This window comes from Ooceraea biroi, chromosome 1 (genome assembly GCF_003672135.1).
Source record: "Ooceraea biroi isolate clonal line C1 chromosome 1, Obir_v5.4, whole genome shotgun sequence".
NCBI lineage: Eukaryota > Metazoa > Arthropoda > Insecta > Hymenoptera > Formicidae > Ooceraea > Ooceraea biroi.
This window is the reverse complement of record NC_039506.1, coordinates 20,036,166-20,056,902: the sequence shown is the minus strand read 5'-3', so window position 1 is coordinate 20,056,902 and position 20,737 is coordinate 20,036,166. Positions and strand designations below refer to the sequence as shown.

The 20,737-nt window shown below is 48.2% G+C and overlaps 1 protein-coding gene across 3 annotated transcripts in view; it reads right to left on the bottom strand.

The window, feature by feature from the left end:
- Positions 1–9,043: 9,043 nt before the first annotated feature.
- LOC105277954 (ankyrin repeat and SAM domain-containing protein 1A) overlaps positions 9,044–20,737 on the bottom strand; it is a 46,644-nt gene continuing 34,950 nt past the window's right edge. For 2 of the 3 annotated variants that reach the window (XM_011336710.3, XM_011336712.3), the window contains 5 exons: positions 20,289–20,666; positions 18,110–18,427; positions 17,591–17,749; positions 17,376–17,513; positions 9,044–17,234 (listed from right to left, as the gene is read on the bottom strand). In XM_011336710.3, the coding sequence (XP_011335012.1) occupies positions 16,638–17,234; positions 17,376–17,513; positions 17,591–17,749; positions 18,110–18,427; positions 20,289–20,666 (1,590 nt within the window). In that variant the 3' untranslated portion in view covers positions 9,044–16,637. The remainder of the gene's footprint in view (positions 17,235–17,375; positions 17,514–17,590; positions 17,750–18,109; positions 18,428–20,288; positions 20,667–20,737) is intronic. The other variant, XM_011336711.3, reaches the window with a different exon arrangement.

The following is a 20,737-nucleotide window of genomic DNA, read 5'->3' as shown; positions in this document are numbered from 1 at the left end:
ATCGTGACGTAAAGTGCCAACCAATTAAAGTAATAATTAATGTAAAATACGAGTCTTTCGAGGAACAACAGATACGCAAGTATCTGTATTTTTCATGTTTTGCGGAAACGGGAGTTATACGCGAGCGAGAAAATCTACGAACTCTTCTACAGCGTTACTTCTAGAAAATTCTACCCGAGTGCAGACCCTCCACATGATTTCGAGTTATGAAAAAATTGTTATCCATGAAAACTGGCGCGCGCGCGCGTGCGCGCACAGCTAGATATTTTCTCCATCTCGTTTTTTCTCGCTGGGTGTTCTTTTAATAATATAACAGCGTGGTTACGGGCGTTGCTTTATTCCACATCGAGACAACAAAGGCGGCAACTTTGCAGCTTCGAGACAAAAGAGCAGCGGGAAACGGAAAAGAAAATGAGCGAGAAACGGAGAATGACGCCGAGGGAAGGAGGATGGTGATGGCAATAAGGCGGATGAGAAACCTGGATACAGAAACAGATGCTTGCATTTCTGTTGCCTGGCTTCACCCCCTTCAAGCCAACCCCATGCAATGACGAACTGCGCAGAAACGAAGCTCTCTTCCCCTCTTCGTAAAAAAGTTTTTTTTTCTCTAATCTTTAACAGTTAGCGAATGAAGTTCACGTCAAAATGCGAGTGGAGAGAACTCTCGAGGAGGGTTGATTTTAATAACGGAGTTCCTCAAAAAATGGTTACTACAGTTGCATAGGTGCTGTAAAATTGCCTCTCCGAGAAAGAAATTTTTGTAGGTGGACAACCGAGCGAACGTTTATTATACCACAAATTGTCCCGTGCACACAAAAAGTTTACATTTGCGATTCCTTTTTGAAACAACGTGTGCGACAGAGAAATGTGCGGAGTGTGAGTGCGGCCCGCCGCAAAATATCCGATGAGAAATTAATGATATTTCTACGTTGTGAAAGCTTTCAGCGATAGCGATAATGACATAATTTCGCTGTCGGCGTGACGTCGCGCTTCTTCCGCTCTTTTTGTCCGTCGTATTGTTCCGTGCCCGGCCTGCGAAATGACACACGATATTCACGCATGCGTCAAAAATGGGTAGCAGGGAGATATGCAGGAACGGTGTAACCAGGAAACGCGTGCGAAATGACGGCTGCGGATTTTCACAGAAGCAATTTGACGCCTAAGGAGAAATCCATGCCTTCGTTTCGCCGGAGAACTCCCATAACGCTCTTAAGCGCAGCTTAACATCGAATGCCTTCGAAATATCGCATCCTGGCTTTATTTATTACGCTAATCTCGAAATTATCTCGACCGAAATACGCTCTTCTATCATTTCTTCACTCAAATCGATACGAAAACGAAATGGTGGAAAGGTGCTATAAAATTAATAGATGACAAGCCATGTTGGGCTGTCATAACTATGTTTAGTTTGATTTATCTGCATCTAAACGCGACCCGAATTACTTAGTTAATGACCTAATACTTTCGCTTTGAGATATTCATTTATAATAAAAATATTTTACGCGTTTCTCAGAGGACCGATTCGGGGCACGATCCTGATAATCCCCTTTTCTGGCGAAACGAATGCGTCTCTCGGTTGATCGGCGTCCATCCAACGGATGAAGCACCGACGTGAGAATCGACTGTACGCCCATGACGGCATCGATTTCAACTCCGGCGAACAATGCACGCCGGCTACGAGTGCCCAGAAACGAGAAAAGCCCCCTCGCCCTCTCTCTCTCTCTCTCTCTCTTTCTCTCGCCGCCGTCCGAAACTTCGTTCCACCCCCGTCCACCCCTGGTCGCCGTCGTCGTTTTCCCTCCGTGCATCCTACGGCGGTTGTGCGCGACGTCGAGTAAGTCAAGCGTTCCGCACACAATGGAAGCGGCTTAAACGGCAGTAATTATATTTGCGGGTGAGTGTCGGCTGGATAGCGTGGCTGCGAGTCGACAATGAAAAGACGGCCGGGAGAAAACGTCGACAATGTCGTTCGCGTGTTCGTCGAACGATGCACGTGCTACGGAAATGATTGCGCGAAAAAAGATTGGCTGTACGTTTCCGATCGACGCGATCTCGATCTTAATGAGCACACGGACAATCTCTCGAAGAAAAATGTAGTTTTGTCATATTGTTGCGATCTAGAATGGATATCGCGCGCGCTAACAGTCCAACAACGCGAACATTGGCGGAGCGAGCGAGTGCAGGGTGGCGCACCCCCGCCTCGTTATTAATGGCAATACAAATCTCGAGAGTCATCGAGCGCTCTTCAATCTGAATGCCTTCTGCTCGTGACGTCACGCGGAACCACGCGATTACAGCTTCGTTCGTGGACGCCTCTTCTCTCTCTTTTACTCTCCCCATTCTCTTCGATCTCTCTCGCGTGTCACGAGAATCGTCAAGCGTTTTCCCCGCTCGCACTCTTTCTCTCTCTCGTTGCCCCCTCGAACACGGTGGAGTTTGTGTTTTTATTCCCGGTGAATGACTCAATCGGTTCGACTTTGAGACCGCGCAGCATAAGTGCCCGCGGAGGCGCGCGTGCCCCCAATGGGAGCGCACTCGAGAGAGAGTGCGCGTATCACCGGGGACCAACGCACTCACTTCGGCCTGGTCTCGTCGTCGTCGGCGCGAGTCTGATACGAAAGAATCGGGCGGACGCGAGGGAGACGGGGCACCATCAATTAACTTCCCTGATCACATCGTGCCCACATGTGGCGTGGCACTCTTCAAGTCCGCGTCGCGTGCGGATGCCCGTGGCACGCTGTTAAATTATTTAATTGCACCACGCGTTACGGCGCCGGCAATGGCTTTCGCGCTTTCTTTGTGCCGCGAGATTGCCGTCTGCCAATCTATGGCTTGGCAATCGAGATGAATTATTAATAAGAGTGAGCGGTATGACGATCGACCCGACACGATTTCTTGCTACACGCCGCGCGCGTAAACGGGCATGATAACAGAGAGCTGAATAATCTCGTGGAAAGCTATTTCCTAAAAATTCCTATTTTAGTCGGGCAACCCCCCCGGGGCCGTTCTCCCCATTCGAGGCCTTGTGACAATATTTACGTAGGATGCAACTGTTCTGTCGTCGGCTCTATTAAATCCCGCATTCGATTTTCAAAAACTGCCCTTTTTTACGCGGTTCCCGGAGTAAATAATTTCGGCAGCGTCGCGCAGTCACGGTACTGGCGGTTTAAGAGCCATTACATCGCGAATACGATCCAGAATCACTTTGAAACTGCACTATTTGTTCACGAGTACTGAAAAAGTTTTACGCAAGCATACATGTTGGAAAGATAGCTTTAAAAATCTCATAACACGTAAGAGAAATGTGTATCCGAGAGAATGGCATAGCGTTAATTAAAATGTCGTTCCATTAGAATCATATTTCTAATTATACTATTAAAGTCAACGTTATCGTCAAGCGTAAGTGCATAAACGCGAACAGTCTTCGTCAATCGGTGAGGCGCGCCGCTCGGTACACCAGAAGCGACGTCGCGAGAGGATGCAAGCGGCGAGGATGCAAGGCCTTTAGTGGCCGAGAACATCGGCCCTCTCTATTATCGTGAATCGAATGATAATGAGATTGTTTGACGGCGTCGGCCAGCCTTCTCTCTCGTCGGTCACTGCCGGAGGCTACTATTCTCGAACTACTCGGCGCGCATAGTATACGTACCTACCTACAACCGCGTATGCTCCTCTCTCTCCTATCTCTTCCTCTCCTTCTCGCTTGCTCTTTACGTGCACCTATACGAGCACACGCACGGACGCACACCCGAAACCGCACTATCCATGGACTATAATGCGAGCCAGCGGTGCATCGGGCGTCAGTAACGAGATGCAGCAAGTGCGGGCGAAGGTGGTCCATCCTGTGGCGCACGCTTCAAAGAGAGAGAGAGAGAGAGAGAGAGATGAAACAGAGAGAATGGATGAAAGTGAAACAAAACGTGGCGGAGGAAGAGAGGCAAATCCGAGAGAGAATGGAGAAAGCGAGTGTGAGAGCTGCGTGAGAGGAAATTGGGAGAATTGCATGGAAGAATGGATGCGAAGAGAGTAAAAGGACAAGATCGAAGATCGGGAGAACGAGGAAAGAGAGAAGCGAAGAGAGAGAGAGAGAGAGAGAGAGAGAGACGAGAGGGACAGCACAGGTTGGCTGGTTGAAGCTCGGGCAACTACCCTCTTCCCCGAGGGCACGGAACCGGGGGTGAGGTCGAGGGCTGAGGGCACTGATATCCGCCCAAATGACTGCCACGTAATCACCGGCTAATTATCCGATAGATACCCGGGAGCTTCCTCGCCATATCTGTCTCTCTCTTCTCTCTCTCTTCTCTCTGTGCCAGTCTCTTCGTCTATGCTTGGTATCCGTCACAGCGAAACAGCGGTGAATTGCCAAAGGGAGGACGAAACGAGGAGGAGTACTGCCAATATGGCGTATGCAGGCGGCACGAAGGGAGAGAGATAGAGAGAGAGAAAGCAGTTTCTGTATTAACTCTAATGGCGAGTATCAATACTGGCAACGATGATCTGTGACTGCTTTAGCGTATTATTTCGATTTGTGCAATTAAAATTACATTCTGCCGGGAAGAATTTATTATTTTCTCGTCACGTGTTTCTATTTATGGGAAATGTATCGGGAATGAGAGTTAATTGGTAGAATTTTCAGAAATTAATCTCAACGACACGGCGGCCAATAATTACATTTGTAAAGCATTATTAGGACGTTTGCAATCGGTTTTCACATCGTTGAATAACCGGCTGTCTCTATATTGCTTCATTAATGGAAACAAGGTCAGTTACTCTCCGGGGATCTCTATGACGTGCATCGGGTAGCTAATATGCACAAACTAAATAGCAGCGATGCTAAATCCACTACTGAGCGTTATACATATCGCGTCGTTCACGTCAAACATCGGCGTTTCAATTAAATCGCTCAGGTAATATACAATTCCGCATAATTGAACTGTATTGAACTGTTTCGCTAGTTCGTTCCGGCCGAAGTCTTTTGTGGACGTTGATCCACAATCTTTCACAAATATTTCCAAGACGCACACTTTTCTCTGGCGACAGAGAGATTCTGCTTACTCGCAATTCTAAGCAAATTGCAGCAGACGAGAGAAGCGTTTGACGTCAGCGACGCGTTATCCGGAGGCAGCCGCCGCGCCCGAGAAACGATTCGAGTGTTCGCAGTATAATTCCATTTTAGTAATGAAATATCGACGCTAAGAATCCAGCTACTTTCCGCCATGAAATCCAATTACTTTTCCAGGGGCGCGCGCCTCGCCCATCGTCCAGGTCGCGGGTCGCCGTTATCCCGGAAGATTTACTTTCATCGTGGGCACCGGCGTGGAAGACAGACCGACCTCGCGATCGACCTCGCCCGGAGTTCACCGATTTTGTCGCTCGCAGCTTCGACTTTCGTATTCTCTCCTCCACCTCGCACTCGGATAATTAGTTAACGGTATGTAACGTACGCGTAGCGTATCGGGGGTGTGCCTGGCGTGATTGCGTGCCCCGTTGCGTGGCCCGCGCATCTCTCAGATAACATCTAGATCTCGCTCGTTCTAAGCCTGACTGACGTTTCTGTACAGGCGCGTCCCCCGTGCAGGGTGTCCTGCTCGAAAACTTTTCCTGATCCAGACGGATGTTCTCTCGTTGAGCACCCTACCCGGCGCGTTTCGACGATCTCGGGTACGAGACGTCAGCGGTTCCCCCGGCTGCCCTTCTTAACGCGTGTGTCGTGCACGACGGAAAACACAATTCAGCCACGTTTCTCGGCCACGTGGCTGCGTGACACAATGCCGATTCATCGTGGCGGCACGTAACAAATCCGGCCATGCACCGTTTGTCTCGCAGTTTGTACAAACGTTCGTCACGCTCGAGCTCGGGGGGCGATACGCGTCGTCGCCGCTTAAAGGAGCAGTTAAGAAGCTGCTGGGATTCATAATTGGGTTCCTCTTCGTTGTTGTGATGTAATGGTCTCTTAATCGCCGGACGACAACTTGCGTGCGATTGAACTTGCCAAAATTATTTATTTTTAAAGATTTCGGAAAATTGGAAATTGAATACACGACTAGATAGAGTTAAAGACAGAAACATGGATATGGTCCTACGTAAATATTGTCACAGAGATCGAGCATCGCCTCCGGAAATTTGCTGTTGGAACCGGAATCTTTGTGAATCAATTTTCGACAAGCTTTTCGACGTTGCAACGTCTATTATTCTTACAGACTTCCGTTTTGGAGGAAGGATCTTTGAACGCACCTGCTCTCTATGCGACTGTGACGAAACCACGTTCATCTAGTAAGCAAAATGTTACCGCTTTCGTTATCAATTACATTAAAAAGACAGATAACACGCTCGATCGTCTCCACGAATCCACGAACGAACCAAGTCGAGCTGGTTAATCTGGATGCTCGCTAGCAATCACGCCACACTTAATTTTCGGCAGTCACGATCCGGAGACGGTCCGCTCCGGCTTATCCGCGTATATCAACGTGCGCGTTTTTTCGTCGCTTATCGATGAGCCGAGCCGCTCGCCGGATGAAATAAACGGCGAAGAAGGAAGCGAGAGGCCGGACGGTCCGATAGGAGAAATACGGTCGCTCGTTCGAGTGAAGTATTTCAATGAATATGAAAGTGACGGCCGCGTAATCCGGGGCAAATTTATCTGACCTCCTGGACGCGTTCCCCATCGCGTCGACCTGGGTCCATCGTGGAGTGGCAGAGGGTGAGCAGGGGGAGGCGACAGAGGGGCCCGAGCCCCTCTCGCAGCAGATAACGTATCGCGGCTCGCGCCATCGTCGAGGACCCCATTCGTTTTATCTGCCGCCAGCGCGTAAGGATTGACGTATAACTCATGCCCGATGACCTCTTTACGCTCCATCGGGGCGAGCGGGACGGGCGGCAGGTCCGTGTTAATTAATTTGCACGAACCGCGCTCCCGTCTCGTCAGTCTCTCCGTGATTACTCTCCGTTCCGCTTTCCGTCTTTCGGCCGGGAGGGCGACTGACTCTCGGGGCGGCGAGTCGTGCAACGCGCCCCGTATAAGCACCGACATTTTTCTGCGTTAATCAACCGAACGACTTCCGAACTTTATCGCACGAGAAGGATAAATGCATTGATATTAATATCGCTGTGCTTGTTATTAATGATCTGCTTTCCTCTAGTGTGAGATTTATGAGCAAGTCGATGGAAGTGTTTTGGTGTTCCAGTGAATAAATACATATAGTTTTCTCAAGATGAGAGAAGATATAATGTATTATACCAATCGTTATTAGGATAATTTACATCGATATAATAATGTCGTATAAGAATTTTCGAAGGCAGAGAGACCGATAAAAATATCGCATCAATTAACAAAAATTTCCAATTGACAGTGGCAGTACGGTCGAGGATGTCCGCATGTTCATCTGTCCGTGTGGTCGAGACGGCGGGATGATCGATGGCGAAACGAGCCGATGACGTTTTCTCTAGTAAATTGGATTGCTCTCGGAAAGCGGGAGCGGCAGGGACACGGGGTAAAAGGGAGAGAAGAGGAGAAAGACACGATTTGTCGAGAGAATAGGCCTGTCGACGGGACTGAGGACGGGACTCATCACCGAAATCGGCAGTTTGCTCTTGCTAGGCACGTCGCCGCGGATACAGGATTTTCGGGATTCTCTCGACCGCCCCGCGAGCGTTTCGACGCCGTCGTCGCCCACGCTTCTTGCCTCCACGCACCTGCGTGTACATATAACAACGTCACGCACACCCCGCGGCTTCGTTTATTTCTTTTGTTCCGCCCCGTAACCAGGGGTGCTCGCCCCGCGCTTGGGCGAGGCAGCGGTAGTGGTTCCGACAGCCACGGGGAGACGTGTCAGATCACGGCGATAAGCGGGACCGAAAGTCAAGGATGCGGAACGCACAGCGTGATAACCGCCAGTCTCGTTACTGAGACGATTTGTCAAACCGAAATCCCGCGAATCGTATCTCCACGCGCTCGTATTTCGGTCATGCGGACTTCTCCATCCCGCGAAAATGACGTGAAAATATTTTCTCTCTCTGGCGGAAGAGAGAATACTTTGAGGATGGTCTGAAGATTCTTCCGGAAGTGATATACCTCTCTCGTTTCTGCGACTCTGTATTGCACGCGACTTGTATTCAAGTCGCGTGTCTTGTTCCTCTCGTTGCCACGTCGCCATTATGCTATACTCCACTCTGACTCCACTCAGTAAGGTTTCACCGAGACGTTTTCCAAAGCGTCGCGCTCAGCCGCTCGTCGATGCAATTGTCGTAGTCCAGCGAGTCCGGAAAATCCCGGGGAGAGTCGGTTGTTTTTGCTCCGCGAAATCACCGTAATTGCATTCGCCACCGCGAAAGTTCCGCGCGCGGTCTCAGGTGTCAAGACTCCGCCGCGCTGGCTAACTTTCTGAAGACGTTAGCCGGCGTTGCCGATTGATTCCCGGCACTTCGTCGACAAATTTTAACGACGAAACTTTCGTCGGGCTTCCCATTATTTTGCTGCGTTTCTCCGGTACGATTTTAGGTTTGTTTGGGGAGATAATAGGCAAGCCTGCTACTGCTGCTTCCGCCGCCGCCACGGCGAAGCAGGCCCGCATCGTATAACAATTTACTGGCTAATCGAAAAACTTTGTTAAGACTGAAACTTGGTTAATTAGCATCTTTACCGAACTGCTGCCTGCTTACCTTGCGGACCCGCTCCGTTGGCCGGAACAGGCAGGAAGAAATTATACAAAGTACAAGCTGCATTATCGATTCGCCGACTAACAATGCCAATTTCGCTCGAAGAAAAGTTAGGGTCGCCCGTTGCGCGACTATGCATATTCTCCGAAGAATAAACGTCCTACGTTCGTTAACGAGAATCGCAAATGAATTTCCGCGAGACAGGACGGAATCGATTTAACGAGATACACGTACACAGCGACACGCGTCGTTCAAATTAATTGAACGCACGCAAGAGCTGCGGATAGATTTTGTCCTGAAAAATACGCTCGATTTATACAAAATAAGTGAAAAGGATCAAGGAAGGAAAAAGTTGCATCTAGGCTAGAATAAATTCACATAGAGTCCCGCAAAGTATCTGTTTTATTTCTTTCAAGGCGTTATAGTTATCCAGGGAATAATCTCTCTTTTCTCTCGTATGTATATATATATATATATATATATATATATATATATCATTCTATAATAAACACATGAACAATAATAAATATAATAATGTATACAAGAACGTAGGAAGTTTGCGTCTAATCAGGCTGCTCGGTATAAAATAGCACATTTCTTATATGGCATCCTCTTTTTCTTTCTCTTAGCAACAACTCTCTCTCTCCCTCTCTCTCTCTCTCTCTCTCTCTCTCTCTCTCTCTCTTCGTACGGATTTGTTCCTTTTGATTTCTAAAGATACCAATCGTCTGCATATCTTTTTCTCTCTCTCTCTCTCTTTTTCATTCTCACTCTCTTACTCTCTCACTCTCACTCTCTCTCTCTTTCTCTATATATTTGAGTACGTACTTACACTCAACCGCACAAATCCTATGTTCCACGATTTCTCGTCGCCGACTCGCCGGACTTCTCTCGAGTGCGCGCGAGAGATCGTAAAGCGTACATAAATATTCATAGCGCGCGAAGTTTTCCCGACGAATATTCTATTCACCCTCTGTCCAAGCCCTCACTCCCTCCAGTAGTGTCTGATGGTCTCGACACCTCGTCGGGTCGAGAAGAAGGACCGACGTCGTCGACGTCGCGAATCGCAACGATCCTACGATACTAAAGAGCGAGTACACTCTCCTCCTTTATTGTTCCATCCCTGCGAATTTTCGTAGTACAACGCGACAACCAAGCCACTGTCCCTTGCCACATTGAACTGCAAATAATATCTCGAGATCCAGTCATCGTGAGCGCCTTTTGACATCTACCATGAGGTAAGAGAGAAGGTAGGAGCAGTTTTCTCGATTATCTAGAAAATCAGTCTTTTTCGTGAAACAATTGTCTCGAACTTCCACCTACGTCTCGGTAATACAGATGCAAGTATAATTCTTGTACTGAAAAATGGAGTATTCTCGTAAAATGGAAATCACATTTTGATATCTCACGAAAGCTCTTATTTTATTTTATTATTTCACGCTTCTGCCTTCCCTCCACCAATTGCTGCGGAGCCACGATTGTTCCTCGCGGCGTAAAGTAACAGGAGAATTTCATCCCGTCGCGGGACGTTTTAAAGGCGAGAGAGATCCATCGCAACGCTACACGCCAAGAATCGACAGCGATGAGTGGCAACATAAGCGCAATTACGCCGGGCCGCTCGTCAGCGATTGCAATTTATCGCAAGCTCACGCTCGCGTTATTGCCGAAATCCCCGATCCGCGAACGACAATTGCACCGATTGCGTTGATCGCAGATGCTGCCGTGTGCTGTTGCGTGAAAACAACAAACGGATGACTCGCGGAAAACTTGCCGCTTCGTTCAGCGGCGCGCAGCGTGACGAGAGCGCGCAATGTAGGAAGATGATTTTTCGCGCGACACTCTAACTAATACAGATACATCCGGTATATCCGCGAATATAGCTATCGACTATATCTTCTATCAGCTCTTCCGCGACAAGCATTACAGTTCTATTGGTGCGGTTCGACGAACACTTCGTATACATCTTGATAGATTGTGTTCTACCACGTGGATCGTTCCCATGAACTTATTCGATGATCGCCACGATCGAGCCAGCTGAGATTTTCAGCTTCTCCGTCGCTCCCCGATGTCGGTCTGGAGAGAAAGGGAAATCGCTCGTGAATCTCAGTTAACTCGAGCTGATGTTTATGGGAATCGCACCGTGTGTGTGAGAGAAATAGAAAGCAGAGTTGTATCCAGTCTCCTCTTTTTTTTTCATTCTCTTTCTCTCGAAATATCCCATCCGCGCAACATTCGACCCAAAAAGCAGCATGAGCATTCAATGCCTAGATTCGCGCACGCTTGCTCTTCCGTTCCAGCGATCGTGGCATTTCGCGCCGTTCGTGACTTTCGACAGATCGCTTCTAGTTCGCTTATTTTACACGTTTACCATCCGCCTCCGCCCTCGCTATGTACACTTCTACACGCGTGAAGACGCATCTTCCGCACTTTTGTTCCAAGCGTGGCCCAATTATATTCCGTTCGCTTTCCCGTGCCGACGCGTTAACGTAATCCCGAACGCGTTTCGAGGACACGAGCCGCCGCAGGACGCCTGGCTTCCCTAACGAGAGAGACTTTAATCATAGAGCAGAAATTTACAGAGTACAGCGCTTAGCACTAATGGAGAAAACGGGACGCTAATGAAACTTGCAACGTGTACGAGGTGCGTGTGCAACGCGCTACGAGTGAGATTACAGATAGGTAGAGCACACGTTCATGTCTAACACGCAAACGACAGCCACGCAAGCCTTCGTAGATACCAATTTGAAAGCGCAGCACGATCACGTTACGGCTGAGCGTAAATCGTCGTCGCGAGAACGGATCGCCGAGAAGCTCGACGATCATATGCCGGTGAAATGGAAATCGTTTATTGTTTCGGCAGTGAAGATGATTCAAACTTGGCACCGGTCGGCCAGCATCGTTGCAAGAACGCATCCTTTTTCCCGAACTTCATAACGATGTAGTCCGGGACGCCGTTTATCTACGTATGAATAATCACGATCCGAGAATTGGAATCGATCGGAGAAAACAGCTGCGAGATACATACCTAACCAGCTAACGAACAGTGTAACACGTTACATTAATGGAAATACCAATACGAATCGCGAGAGCGCTAAGATCCTCCGAGTCATCGCTCGTACGCACGTTTTTCGTGGAGGATCGATATATTGCTGGGATCGAGTGCGGCGAAACGAAGCCGATGGAACGCGTCTCTCTTTCTCTCTCACCCCCTCTTTCCCCGTTAACAACGTCATTCCAGCCGGATCGAATCGAAATTTCAGCTCCGGCCGAAATCGGCGCCGGTTATTTCGATGGCCGATCCAGCGAATTCGCGGAGCGCGTGAACTCGGCTACATACGCGCTCGCAATTACCTATGCTAGTTAGTAATTAACGACGCACCCTGCTCTCTCCTACCGCCCGCGATAACGCGCCGTCGACCGCGCGGAATCGAATCGCGGCCGCCAGTTACACGTTACACAGGTTACACGGTGGAGAACACCGGCCCGAGCAAAGTTAACGTTCGCTCGAACATGAAAAGTTTTATTTGTCACGAAGGGGTAGGAGGAGGAGAAAAAGGGATGAATGCCCGCGCTCTTTTCGCCGAGCTGCATCTTGCGTGTATTAATTCTACACGTTCCATCCCGTCGCTTCGCCGACTCTCTCTCCCTTTCTCTCTCTCTCTTTCTCTCTCTTCGCTGATGCAGGTACGGCGGTTAATACCGGGGAACATGATTTTTCGGAATTAATAACTTTCCCGGGGACTAGATCGACTCGACTGGAGTTTTGTATATTAAAAAGCACGGAAGTTCCCCCGTGCGCCGAAATATTAACTCCCGGCTTTAATATCCCTGCTTACGCGGAGAATCAGGAACAGTCGCATTTCGCGCGTAACGATCCGCGAAATGCACCCAACTACGGCCTTAAAAGCGTATTCGAGTTCGCGCTCGCGGCCGGAACGAAGGTAATATCGACAAGTGTACACAGATTCTATCCCGTTTCTGTTACTTTTTCTCCCTTTCTCTTTTCGCTGGTCGCCGCACAAAGGGTCGTGGGGACGCCACTACCGGAATCAGTTTACAGCGATTCGCATTTATGCATAGAATTAAACCGCTATTGTCGGTACGGTATCATATAATCTGCGCGTTCCTAAAGAACGCTCGGCCTTATTGCGCATAAAAATAACAATGTTGCAACGAAAAAAGAAATCATTATGCTTTATTGTCAGCGTTCGGTGAGTAGTAACAACGACAAGGACAGTACGCAGAGATAATAAATCCAGAAATTACGACATGATGCAATTTTCGAGCGTCGCTCTATCCGCGACGCGCATTTATTTACACCTAAACCTCTATTCGAGGGAATATAAATACATTTCAGCGAATTGCGCTGTTGCAGGACCTTTGTCGAGTTAAACCGACGACGTGTCGGAGCGCATTTGCTATGCAAATTTGATTGGCGGAAAGCAAACGAAACTCTCACGTTTATAGGATCGACGTGCGCGCGATAAATGCATTCGATTATGTAATTACACACGACACCACGTCCATGCAAAATTACCGAGCGTGAGTCTTGAAAAATGGCGCTATTAATAATAATAATCATCGCAGTGTCGATTATGTTATAAGTATGTGCAACGAAACTTCGCTTCTACGTGCAGCGTAAGTCGTAAGATGTTTATCTATGAATCATGTGTATCTCGATGGATGATTGTTTTATAAATATGCGCTATGACAATCATCAGATGTACAGATCACAATGACGAAAAAATCACCCGCATTCTCTTTGGTATTAATGGAAGAAACTGATTCACGATGGCCCGTGTAATTTCTCTCTCTCTCTGCATGCAAATATGTATGTATGTGTGTATGTATATATATACATGTATTCTAAAAATTGTATATAATATCGACAGCACAAATCTCTTACATCGCTATCAGTACCAACGGGCACAAGATTAAACTCCACGTCTACGTGCGCGAAAGGGCGCAGTGACGTAAGCACCGGCCCTAGTATCTCAGAAATCCGAGCAAAATGCTTGTTCTCTTACTTGGTCCGAAGATCAATCGTTTTTGTGCGATTTGCGTTTGACGAATCTCAGAAGACCCATCGCGAAAGCGATCGAGATCGATCTTCGCGTTTTAATGAGCCCGCCTTTCGCGTAGATTACTTTAATAATTACACGATCGAAAGAAAGCACAAGACGAGGGGGTAAATCGCCGTCCGAAAATTGTTTGTACATTAGTTTCGTAATGCCCAGATATCAGATGATAATTTTCACCCCAATAAATGCCGTTTACTCCTATTAACATCCCGATGCCGAGCGTTAATGTATCGCGGAGTTTATCCTTCGGATCGATTATCGAAAACGCGCGTTTGCTGGCGTATTAAATATTACATCAAGAGGAAAAGAAACGAAAAGACGGGAAAGGGTGAATATTGTTGCTGTTATTGTTCTCTTGTTCTTGCAAGGTATTTTCCCGAGAGACAAACAGCGTGATCACATCGAAGCACGATGTGCTCGCGCGCTGGCACTGGTTCGCATCTTCATCACGTGGATTCACGAGCGAATCGATCGAGATTGTCCCACTTTTGTCAGGAAGAGAGATTAATTCGCGCGTTTGTCGATGGCGAGGCTTTTCTATGCGCAATCATCAGCGGTGTGTTCGCCTGACACTTTATCGCTTCCTTACACGGTATATCGTTAAATGGTACCAGTCGATACATCCATAGAGCATGCTCCCTACCGACGACACTACTGACTAAAACATTAGCTGCTACATTGAATACATCGAAATGCGGTGAAATAGTTATGTCCCGCGAAGAGAAGAGGAAACTGCCGCCGTCGGTGTGTGCGGCATGTCGATGTCTCTAGACACCTTTATAATCGTTACTTGTATAATGAGCTACGTTGTAAACATGATTAATACAAAGTATGTGCATATAGCTACCGAGGTGATGATGGTGTATCGTTTTGGCAGTTCGTCGTTTTTCCCTCTTCGCCATGCGATCTCCAGATCGCTCTTACGAGCTTCGTCCTCTCGGTCATATCTCTCTCTCTTTCTGTCTTTTCGCATAACATTCTCGTGTGCACGAGCGCGTGCACGTGTGCGTGTCTAGTTGCATCTCTACTGTATCTTCTTTGGTCTGGACGAGAGAAACGTGTGCGCGCGCGAAGAGGGCACGTCTAATTGTATAAGTGTCTACATAAAGTTTCGTTTTGCTGTAGTTTCGTTTCGTTAAAGTCTTAGCATTATTCCTTTCGTTTCTTGTCGTCGATTGTACGAGATAGACAGATACAGATGCATTGTTAACACCACCGGGCAGCATCGCAAGAATGTCCACCCAGATTCTTAGGCCCGCATGTCGTAAAAACGAACAACGTTATCCGCGTTACGCAATAATTGCCGATGTAACGCTCAAACTTGCGCAAAATGACAGCCTTGGTTAACTAGAATCTCGATGATTTTCTGAGTGTTTGTATTCATCCTAGATTGTATCGCGATTCTCTATTCTTCTTATATCATATTTCTAATTGTATAGATGGAGAAGATAAAATTAGTTAACCACATTTTCCGTCCACTATCGGTAACGCTCTGAGAGAATCGTTCACGATTCTCTCGTTCTTCCTTGTACGACACTCTCAACGAACGACATCCGAGTATCAAATAGAGTTCGATATTTCGTTTGCAAAGTTCCCTGCGTCCGCGAGGTTCTCGCCGGGTAATTATTAAAATCCCTCACTTTCCAAACTACTTTGCCTACGTTATACATTACACTAAAAAAATGCGAAATACATATAAAACGAGATAAAGACCCTCAGTCTTGCAGAGTGGAGAACGTCGAGGAAAACGATGACGATTCGAGATCGGAACTTGGGATCGGGACGGGGGTAGTAAGAAATCACGGCGAGAGAGCACGGGGGTAGGAAATGCAGAACGGATTCGTTGGTCGCTGTTAACGTTCGCGAGGGATCGTTATATTGAGCATCCGTGCGCTCATTTGCGCGTCGCACCTGTCCCGTGGTCCTCCTGGACACGAATGTGCGTTTCGTACCGCGAACAAAACGTCGCTGAGACAAACGAAAACGATCGACTCGTCGTCGTCGTCGTTGTCGAAAAATCAAAGATCGGACACAAGCCTGTCCGCGACGGATTAAAGCTGCACACTGAGAACTGCACGTCCAACGTTAAATTACAACGATTTCGCGTCTCGTTAGATAATGCTTTGCGACGAACGCGTTACCGCTAATGACGTAATAATACTGCTTACTTTAACGACGCGTCGTAAGGAGGAAAGACTTGATGATGCACTTTGCATCGTTTTACGATCGGCTAATTAGCCTCGATAAAACATCTTGGCCGATGTGGACATCTCGCGCGGTTCAAGATCACAGTGTCACCGTTGTAGAATCAGTCGAATGACAATCCGAAGGACTCGGCAAGGAACGATGGTGCTACTTACCTTCGTCATCCCCCGAGATCATACGTGTCATACGTTAAATCCCACGAGAGCTGAACGTCTCTCGCCTTCCGGCGATAAATGTACGCGCGCGTCACCGTAAATACATCACCGGAAAAGTGACCAAATCCAAAGCTGGATGAAAAAGAGATAAAAGAGATGTTCGTTCCTTCTTACGCGCCAAGGAACCGTATTACTCGCTCTAATTGTATAATCCTGATTAATACCATTAATCGATGTAATATCATTCGCATCTCCGCGATCGGTATTAATTTTAGAGTCACGAAAATTCTACGTTACGTGCGTAAGATAGCTTGCTTGCTTGCTTTACGAGAGTAACAACGAAATATCGCCGTATCCCAACGTTCATCGAATCATTTCATTAAATAATCCCTCCTAAAATTGAAGGATCGAGAAATCGTCGGTGACGATCGCGATTCCGCGTTCGCAATCCTACGGATGGAAACACCGGGAATGAAAGATCCTCGACACTTCGTTGCTTCCGTCAGATTAGAAATTACACGATTTCCACTCACGGAATAGCTTACAGCTCCTCGGATAGCGCGATCGGCGCCCTGGAGCCGGGCTTCATGTCCTTCATGTTCCCGATATCGATGTCGTCGACCGGCGCCGGTGGCAGCTTCAATTGATTACCGTTTACCTTGATGTCGTTGACGGAATGAGAGCGACCGTGGGTGACCAGGAGCTTAGCGGTCTGATTAGTGGTGCTGTTCGAGTTCGAGCTGGTGATCGAGTTCGTGCTCGGGCTTGTGGCGGAATTCGTGCTGGGATTGCAGTTCGTCGCGGTGCCGGAACTGCTCGAGTTCGAGTTACTGTCCTGTGGATTCGGATTAACTTGCGCATGGGGACTCTGATTGGGTATGGACCTCGATCGCGATTTCATCTTGGAATTCGACGTGGAATTGAGGGCGGGCTCGTGATCCACGCCGGGATCGGGCGCGGAATCGGGCGACACTGACATTTTCGCGGGCGCCGTCGACTTGGACGTCCCGGCGAGCGTTGTTAGCTGGTTGGCCGACTGGGAACGGATCGCGTGGCCACCGAGCTTGTCCCTCAATGCCATCTGATAAGCCACCTCGAAAGCCTGGCCCAGAGTTAAGATCACCTCGGTCGCTTGATCCTGCAAACGAAACGGCGAGGCTTCGTACCGCTTGGCGAGAAATCAAACCGTGAAGAGTACACGTTACGCGGTTGGAGGTGTGGTAGGATACGATAACTTGAGTGATTTTCTCGTTGTTGACTCTGTAAAATGCATATTTACCATCGTCGGCACGCAGAACACGTGACAGAAATGCGTGCGACTGGCGTGATCCTTTGTGATGTACGCGAAATGAGTAAGATCGTCGGCATCCTGACAGGCGCAGTGGATGTTGCGGATCTCGTGTTCGCAAATCGGTTCCTATCGTATCAAGTATAATTATGAAAATAGGAAAACAGGCACAGATTTTTCTACGTTTTTGCGGAAAAGAACCTTACGTTGGTCAACGTGTTGAGAAAACGAACGCCACGGTAAGAGATCGCCAGCGTAATGTCAGGGGTGATTCTGGGCTCTCGAAAGGTCTTCTTCAGCTTCTGTATCGACTTTTTCGTCGACTCAGTGCCGCGTAATTCCTTGACGACGGTGGAGCCCAGGTACTACATTATTTAAAAACAGAAAGAGCTTATGTTTTCTAAGAACCAGCAAGAGAGACGAGGTTTTCGAGCATTACAAGCTACCGAACAGGCACAAAGATTTCCACAATAATTATGACAAAAGACTTTTCACTTAAATAATATATTGGGTTGACTGGAAAGTGCGCGCGAATTTTTTAGCAAAAAAACGCATAATTGTATTAATTTTTATAAAATCCATACGGACTTTCTGGTCAACCCAATATTTTCACAGTTGCACGAATAGCATGATAGAAAAATTAATTATCGCTACAACTCGCGTTATATATTCGTGAAAGATAAAGAGTGCGTTGTGCGAGCAGTAAAGAAACACGAAACACTTACGTTGGCGACGTACGTGACGCAGCCTGTGACTAAAGTCTTCGGCTGGTGCCTCCACTGCGTCTTGAGGCTGGAGGGCACGCCGAAGAACAGCTCGGACGGTGCCCTGATCTCGAGCTGTTCCGGTGCCGAGATCGCCCCATTATGCGAACTGGGTCGCTGGGGTGGCTGGGGCGCCGGTCTGTTTTTGCGGTGCCTCAATGTGCCCGTGGTCGTTGAATTCGTTCCGGTTATTGACGTGCCCCCGCCTCCGTTACTGTCCACCGTCGCTTCCGGCAATTTCTCCCGTATCTCCTCCTTCAGCTGCTGTATGTTCGTCTTCTGCGGAAATGACGGCGCGAACAGATTTCAGAAAGTTGTCTCCCTTTTCCCTGCCAGCAAGTAGCGAACTCGACAAGGAACGAACGCGCGATCCTCCGCTTCTCTGTAGAGGCGGCTTATCCGCTTCTCAAGCGCGATCAGATGATCGTGCAGTAACGATGAGAGTAACGAGAGATTTTCTACCGTGTTCGTTTTTTTAAGTGCAGATGCGTCATGGTTGAAACACTTTTTTTATTATATGAATTTACTTTCTACTCTCGTACAATTATCGTAAAAAACTGTATAGCAAAGCACAGTTGTTTTTGCACTATCTTTCTCTCTCTCTCTCTCTCTCTCTCTCTCTCTCTCTCTCTCTCTCTCTTCCCTCTCTCTTATAGATAAATTCGAATTTCCATGCAATTCCGAATAGAGAGGCTGCCATGCTGCCCCGAGGTTGCAATTTCTCTGGCAGATATTTTTTTATAGCTTTAGCGTGACAAGAATCTGTCAGGCCAACCGGCTTTAACGAAACGCCGGGATATATGTGTGATGTAAAAAAAAAATATTGCACTATCCGAACTTTTATACGGCATATTACCAAGTCGAATTCGTCCAGGGTTTACTTTGTGCGACATGCAATTACCCTCGTAAACGTATTGCGTTGTAAACCGCATACGTCCACGCTACACCAAAAAGAAACCTTTTACCGGCTACGCCCGAAACACCGCATCATGTTGCGTCGATAGTCACGATATTTCAGGTATTGCAAACAAATTGGTTTCGTGCCGGGCGGGCGCGACACTCGAATTCGGATTACAGCTCGAACAGTTCGCTCCATCTGGCTTCTGCATATGATTCCGTATCGGGCATCGCGACAAATTGCAGAAGACTCGGACGAAAGGGAGAAGCGAAATAAAAGTGCGGGAGTGAGAGAGAGAGAGAGAGAGAGAGACGGATCACACGTAGAATTCGAACGCTGGCGAGCGCGTGGACTATGACGAAAATCCGCGAGCGTCACCAGAGTGAGAGCGCCGGGAATCAAACGCCTCGTCGGGTCCGATATCTGCGAAAAATCAAGGGGCAGCCAAGGGAGAGACGGCCGAGCGAGTAGAAGGACCAATTTGTCGAGATTATCGGGAGCGCGAGGATGAGACGCGGAACCGAATGAATCCGGTCGCCGGAGACATTTACGGGATTTAATGAGCTAATTAAGAGGACACGAGCGGAGAGACGCGGGCGAGCGAGTGAGATGTACTTGTCGACGCCTGACACGGTGAAGGCATCCGAACAAAAAGCATCGAGAGGCGCTCGAACGATCATCGTCGGGAGGAAGAGGGAGAGAGAGAGTTAGGGAACACGTACGCGCGTGCATCACAATGCCGAGCCTCCAATTAGCCACGATATTTAGATTATGATGCGATCGGGCGAAACGCGTCGGGGGCGATCGAGCTTGCCACATCACCGCCCGCCCTCGATTGCTGGTACCCTCACCGTGCCGGCGAAGTGTGCGCTCTTGTCAGACATCCCCCGTTGAACGCATTATCCACGTTCATCGTATCCTTCCCTTCATTCGCGATTCGCGACGTGAATCTCGAGCTACACGATTATTTGTCACGGCTAAAGAATTTATTCTGTTCGCTGCACGCATATGTTCCATTCGGTATTCCTGACGCTTTTTGAATCGATCAAGCGTTCAAGTTTCTTGTAAATATTTAATTTCTTTGGATCTTTATAAGTATTACACAACGTAAGTGATTGACGTATAAAATCTCTATAAAAATTATGGAAATTTTGAGGCTCCTTTACAAAGCAACAAATTAGTCTTATATCGAGATATTCCCTGAAAACAGATAAATTTTACCAGGTTATACCAATCACTTACCAGTGTGTTAAGATCCTTGTTCAAGTCCTCCAGGTTCGGTCCCGTGCCGTTTCGTGCTTGCGCTCTTGCGTTATTCGGCCCGCTCACGGACGCGAGGATGCGCTTGCGATGCGCCGGCTTCTGGATCTCCAGGACCGCCGCTAGCTCGACCTCCCAGACCCGCCTGACCCGATCCATGTCGGTGTACAGATGCTTCCTGAACGTCTCCGCGTAATTTTCCAGGTGAATGCTCTTCAGCCACTCCTCCACCGATTGGCCGTGACCGCCGCGTTTCTCCACTCGTTTGTTTAACAATCCGACCGCGTCCACGATCACCGTCCGCTCCTGGTCGCTGTTGATCCCCATGTCGCACAGATCTGCCTCGTCCAGCACGCCGTTCTGCAACCGTGCGATCAAACGATTCTCCACGTGTCGCTCTGGCTGCGATTGCAATCGCAGCTGCGTGAAAC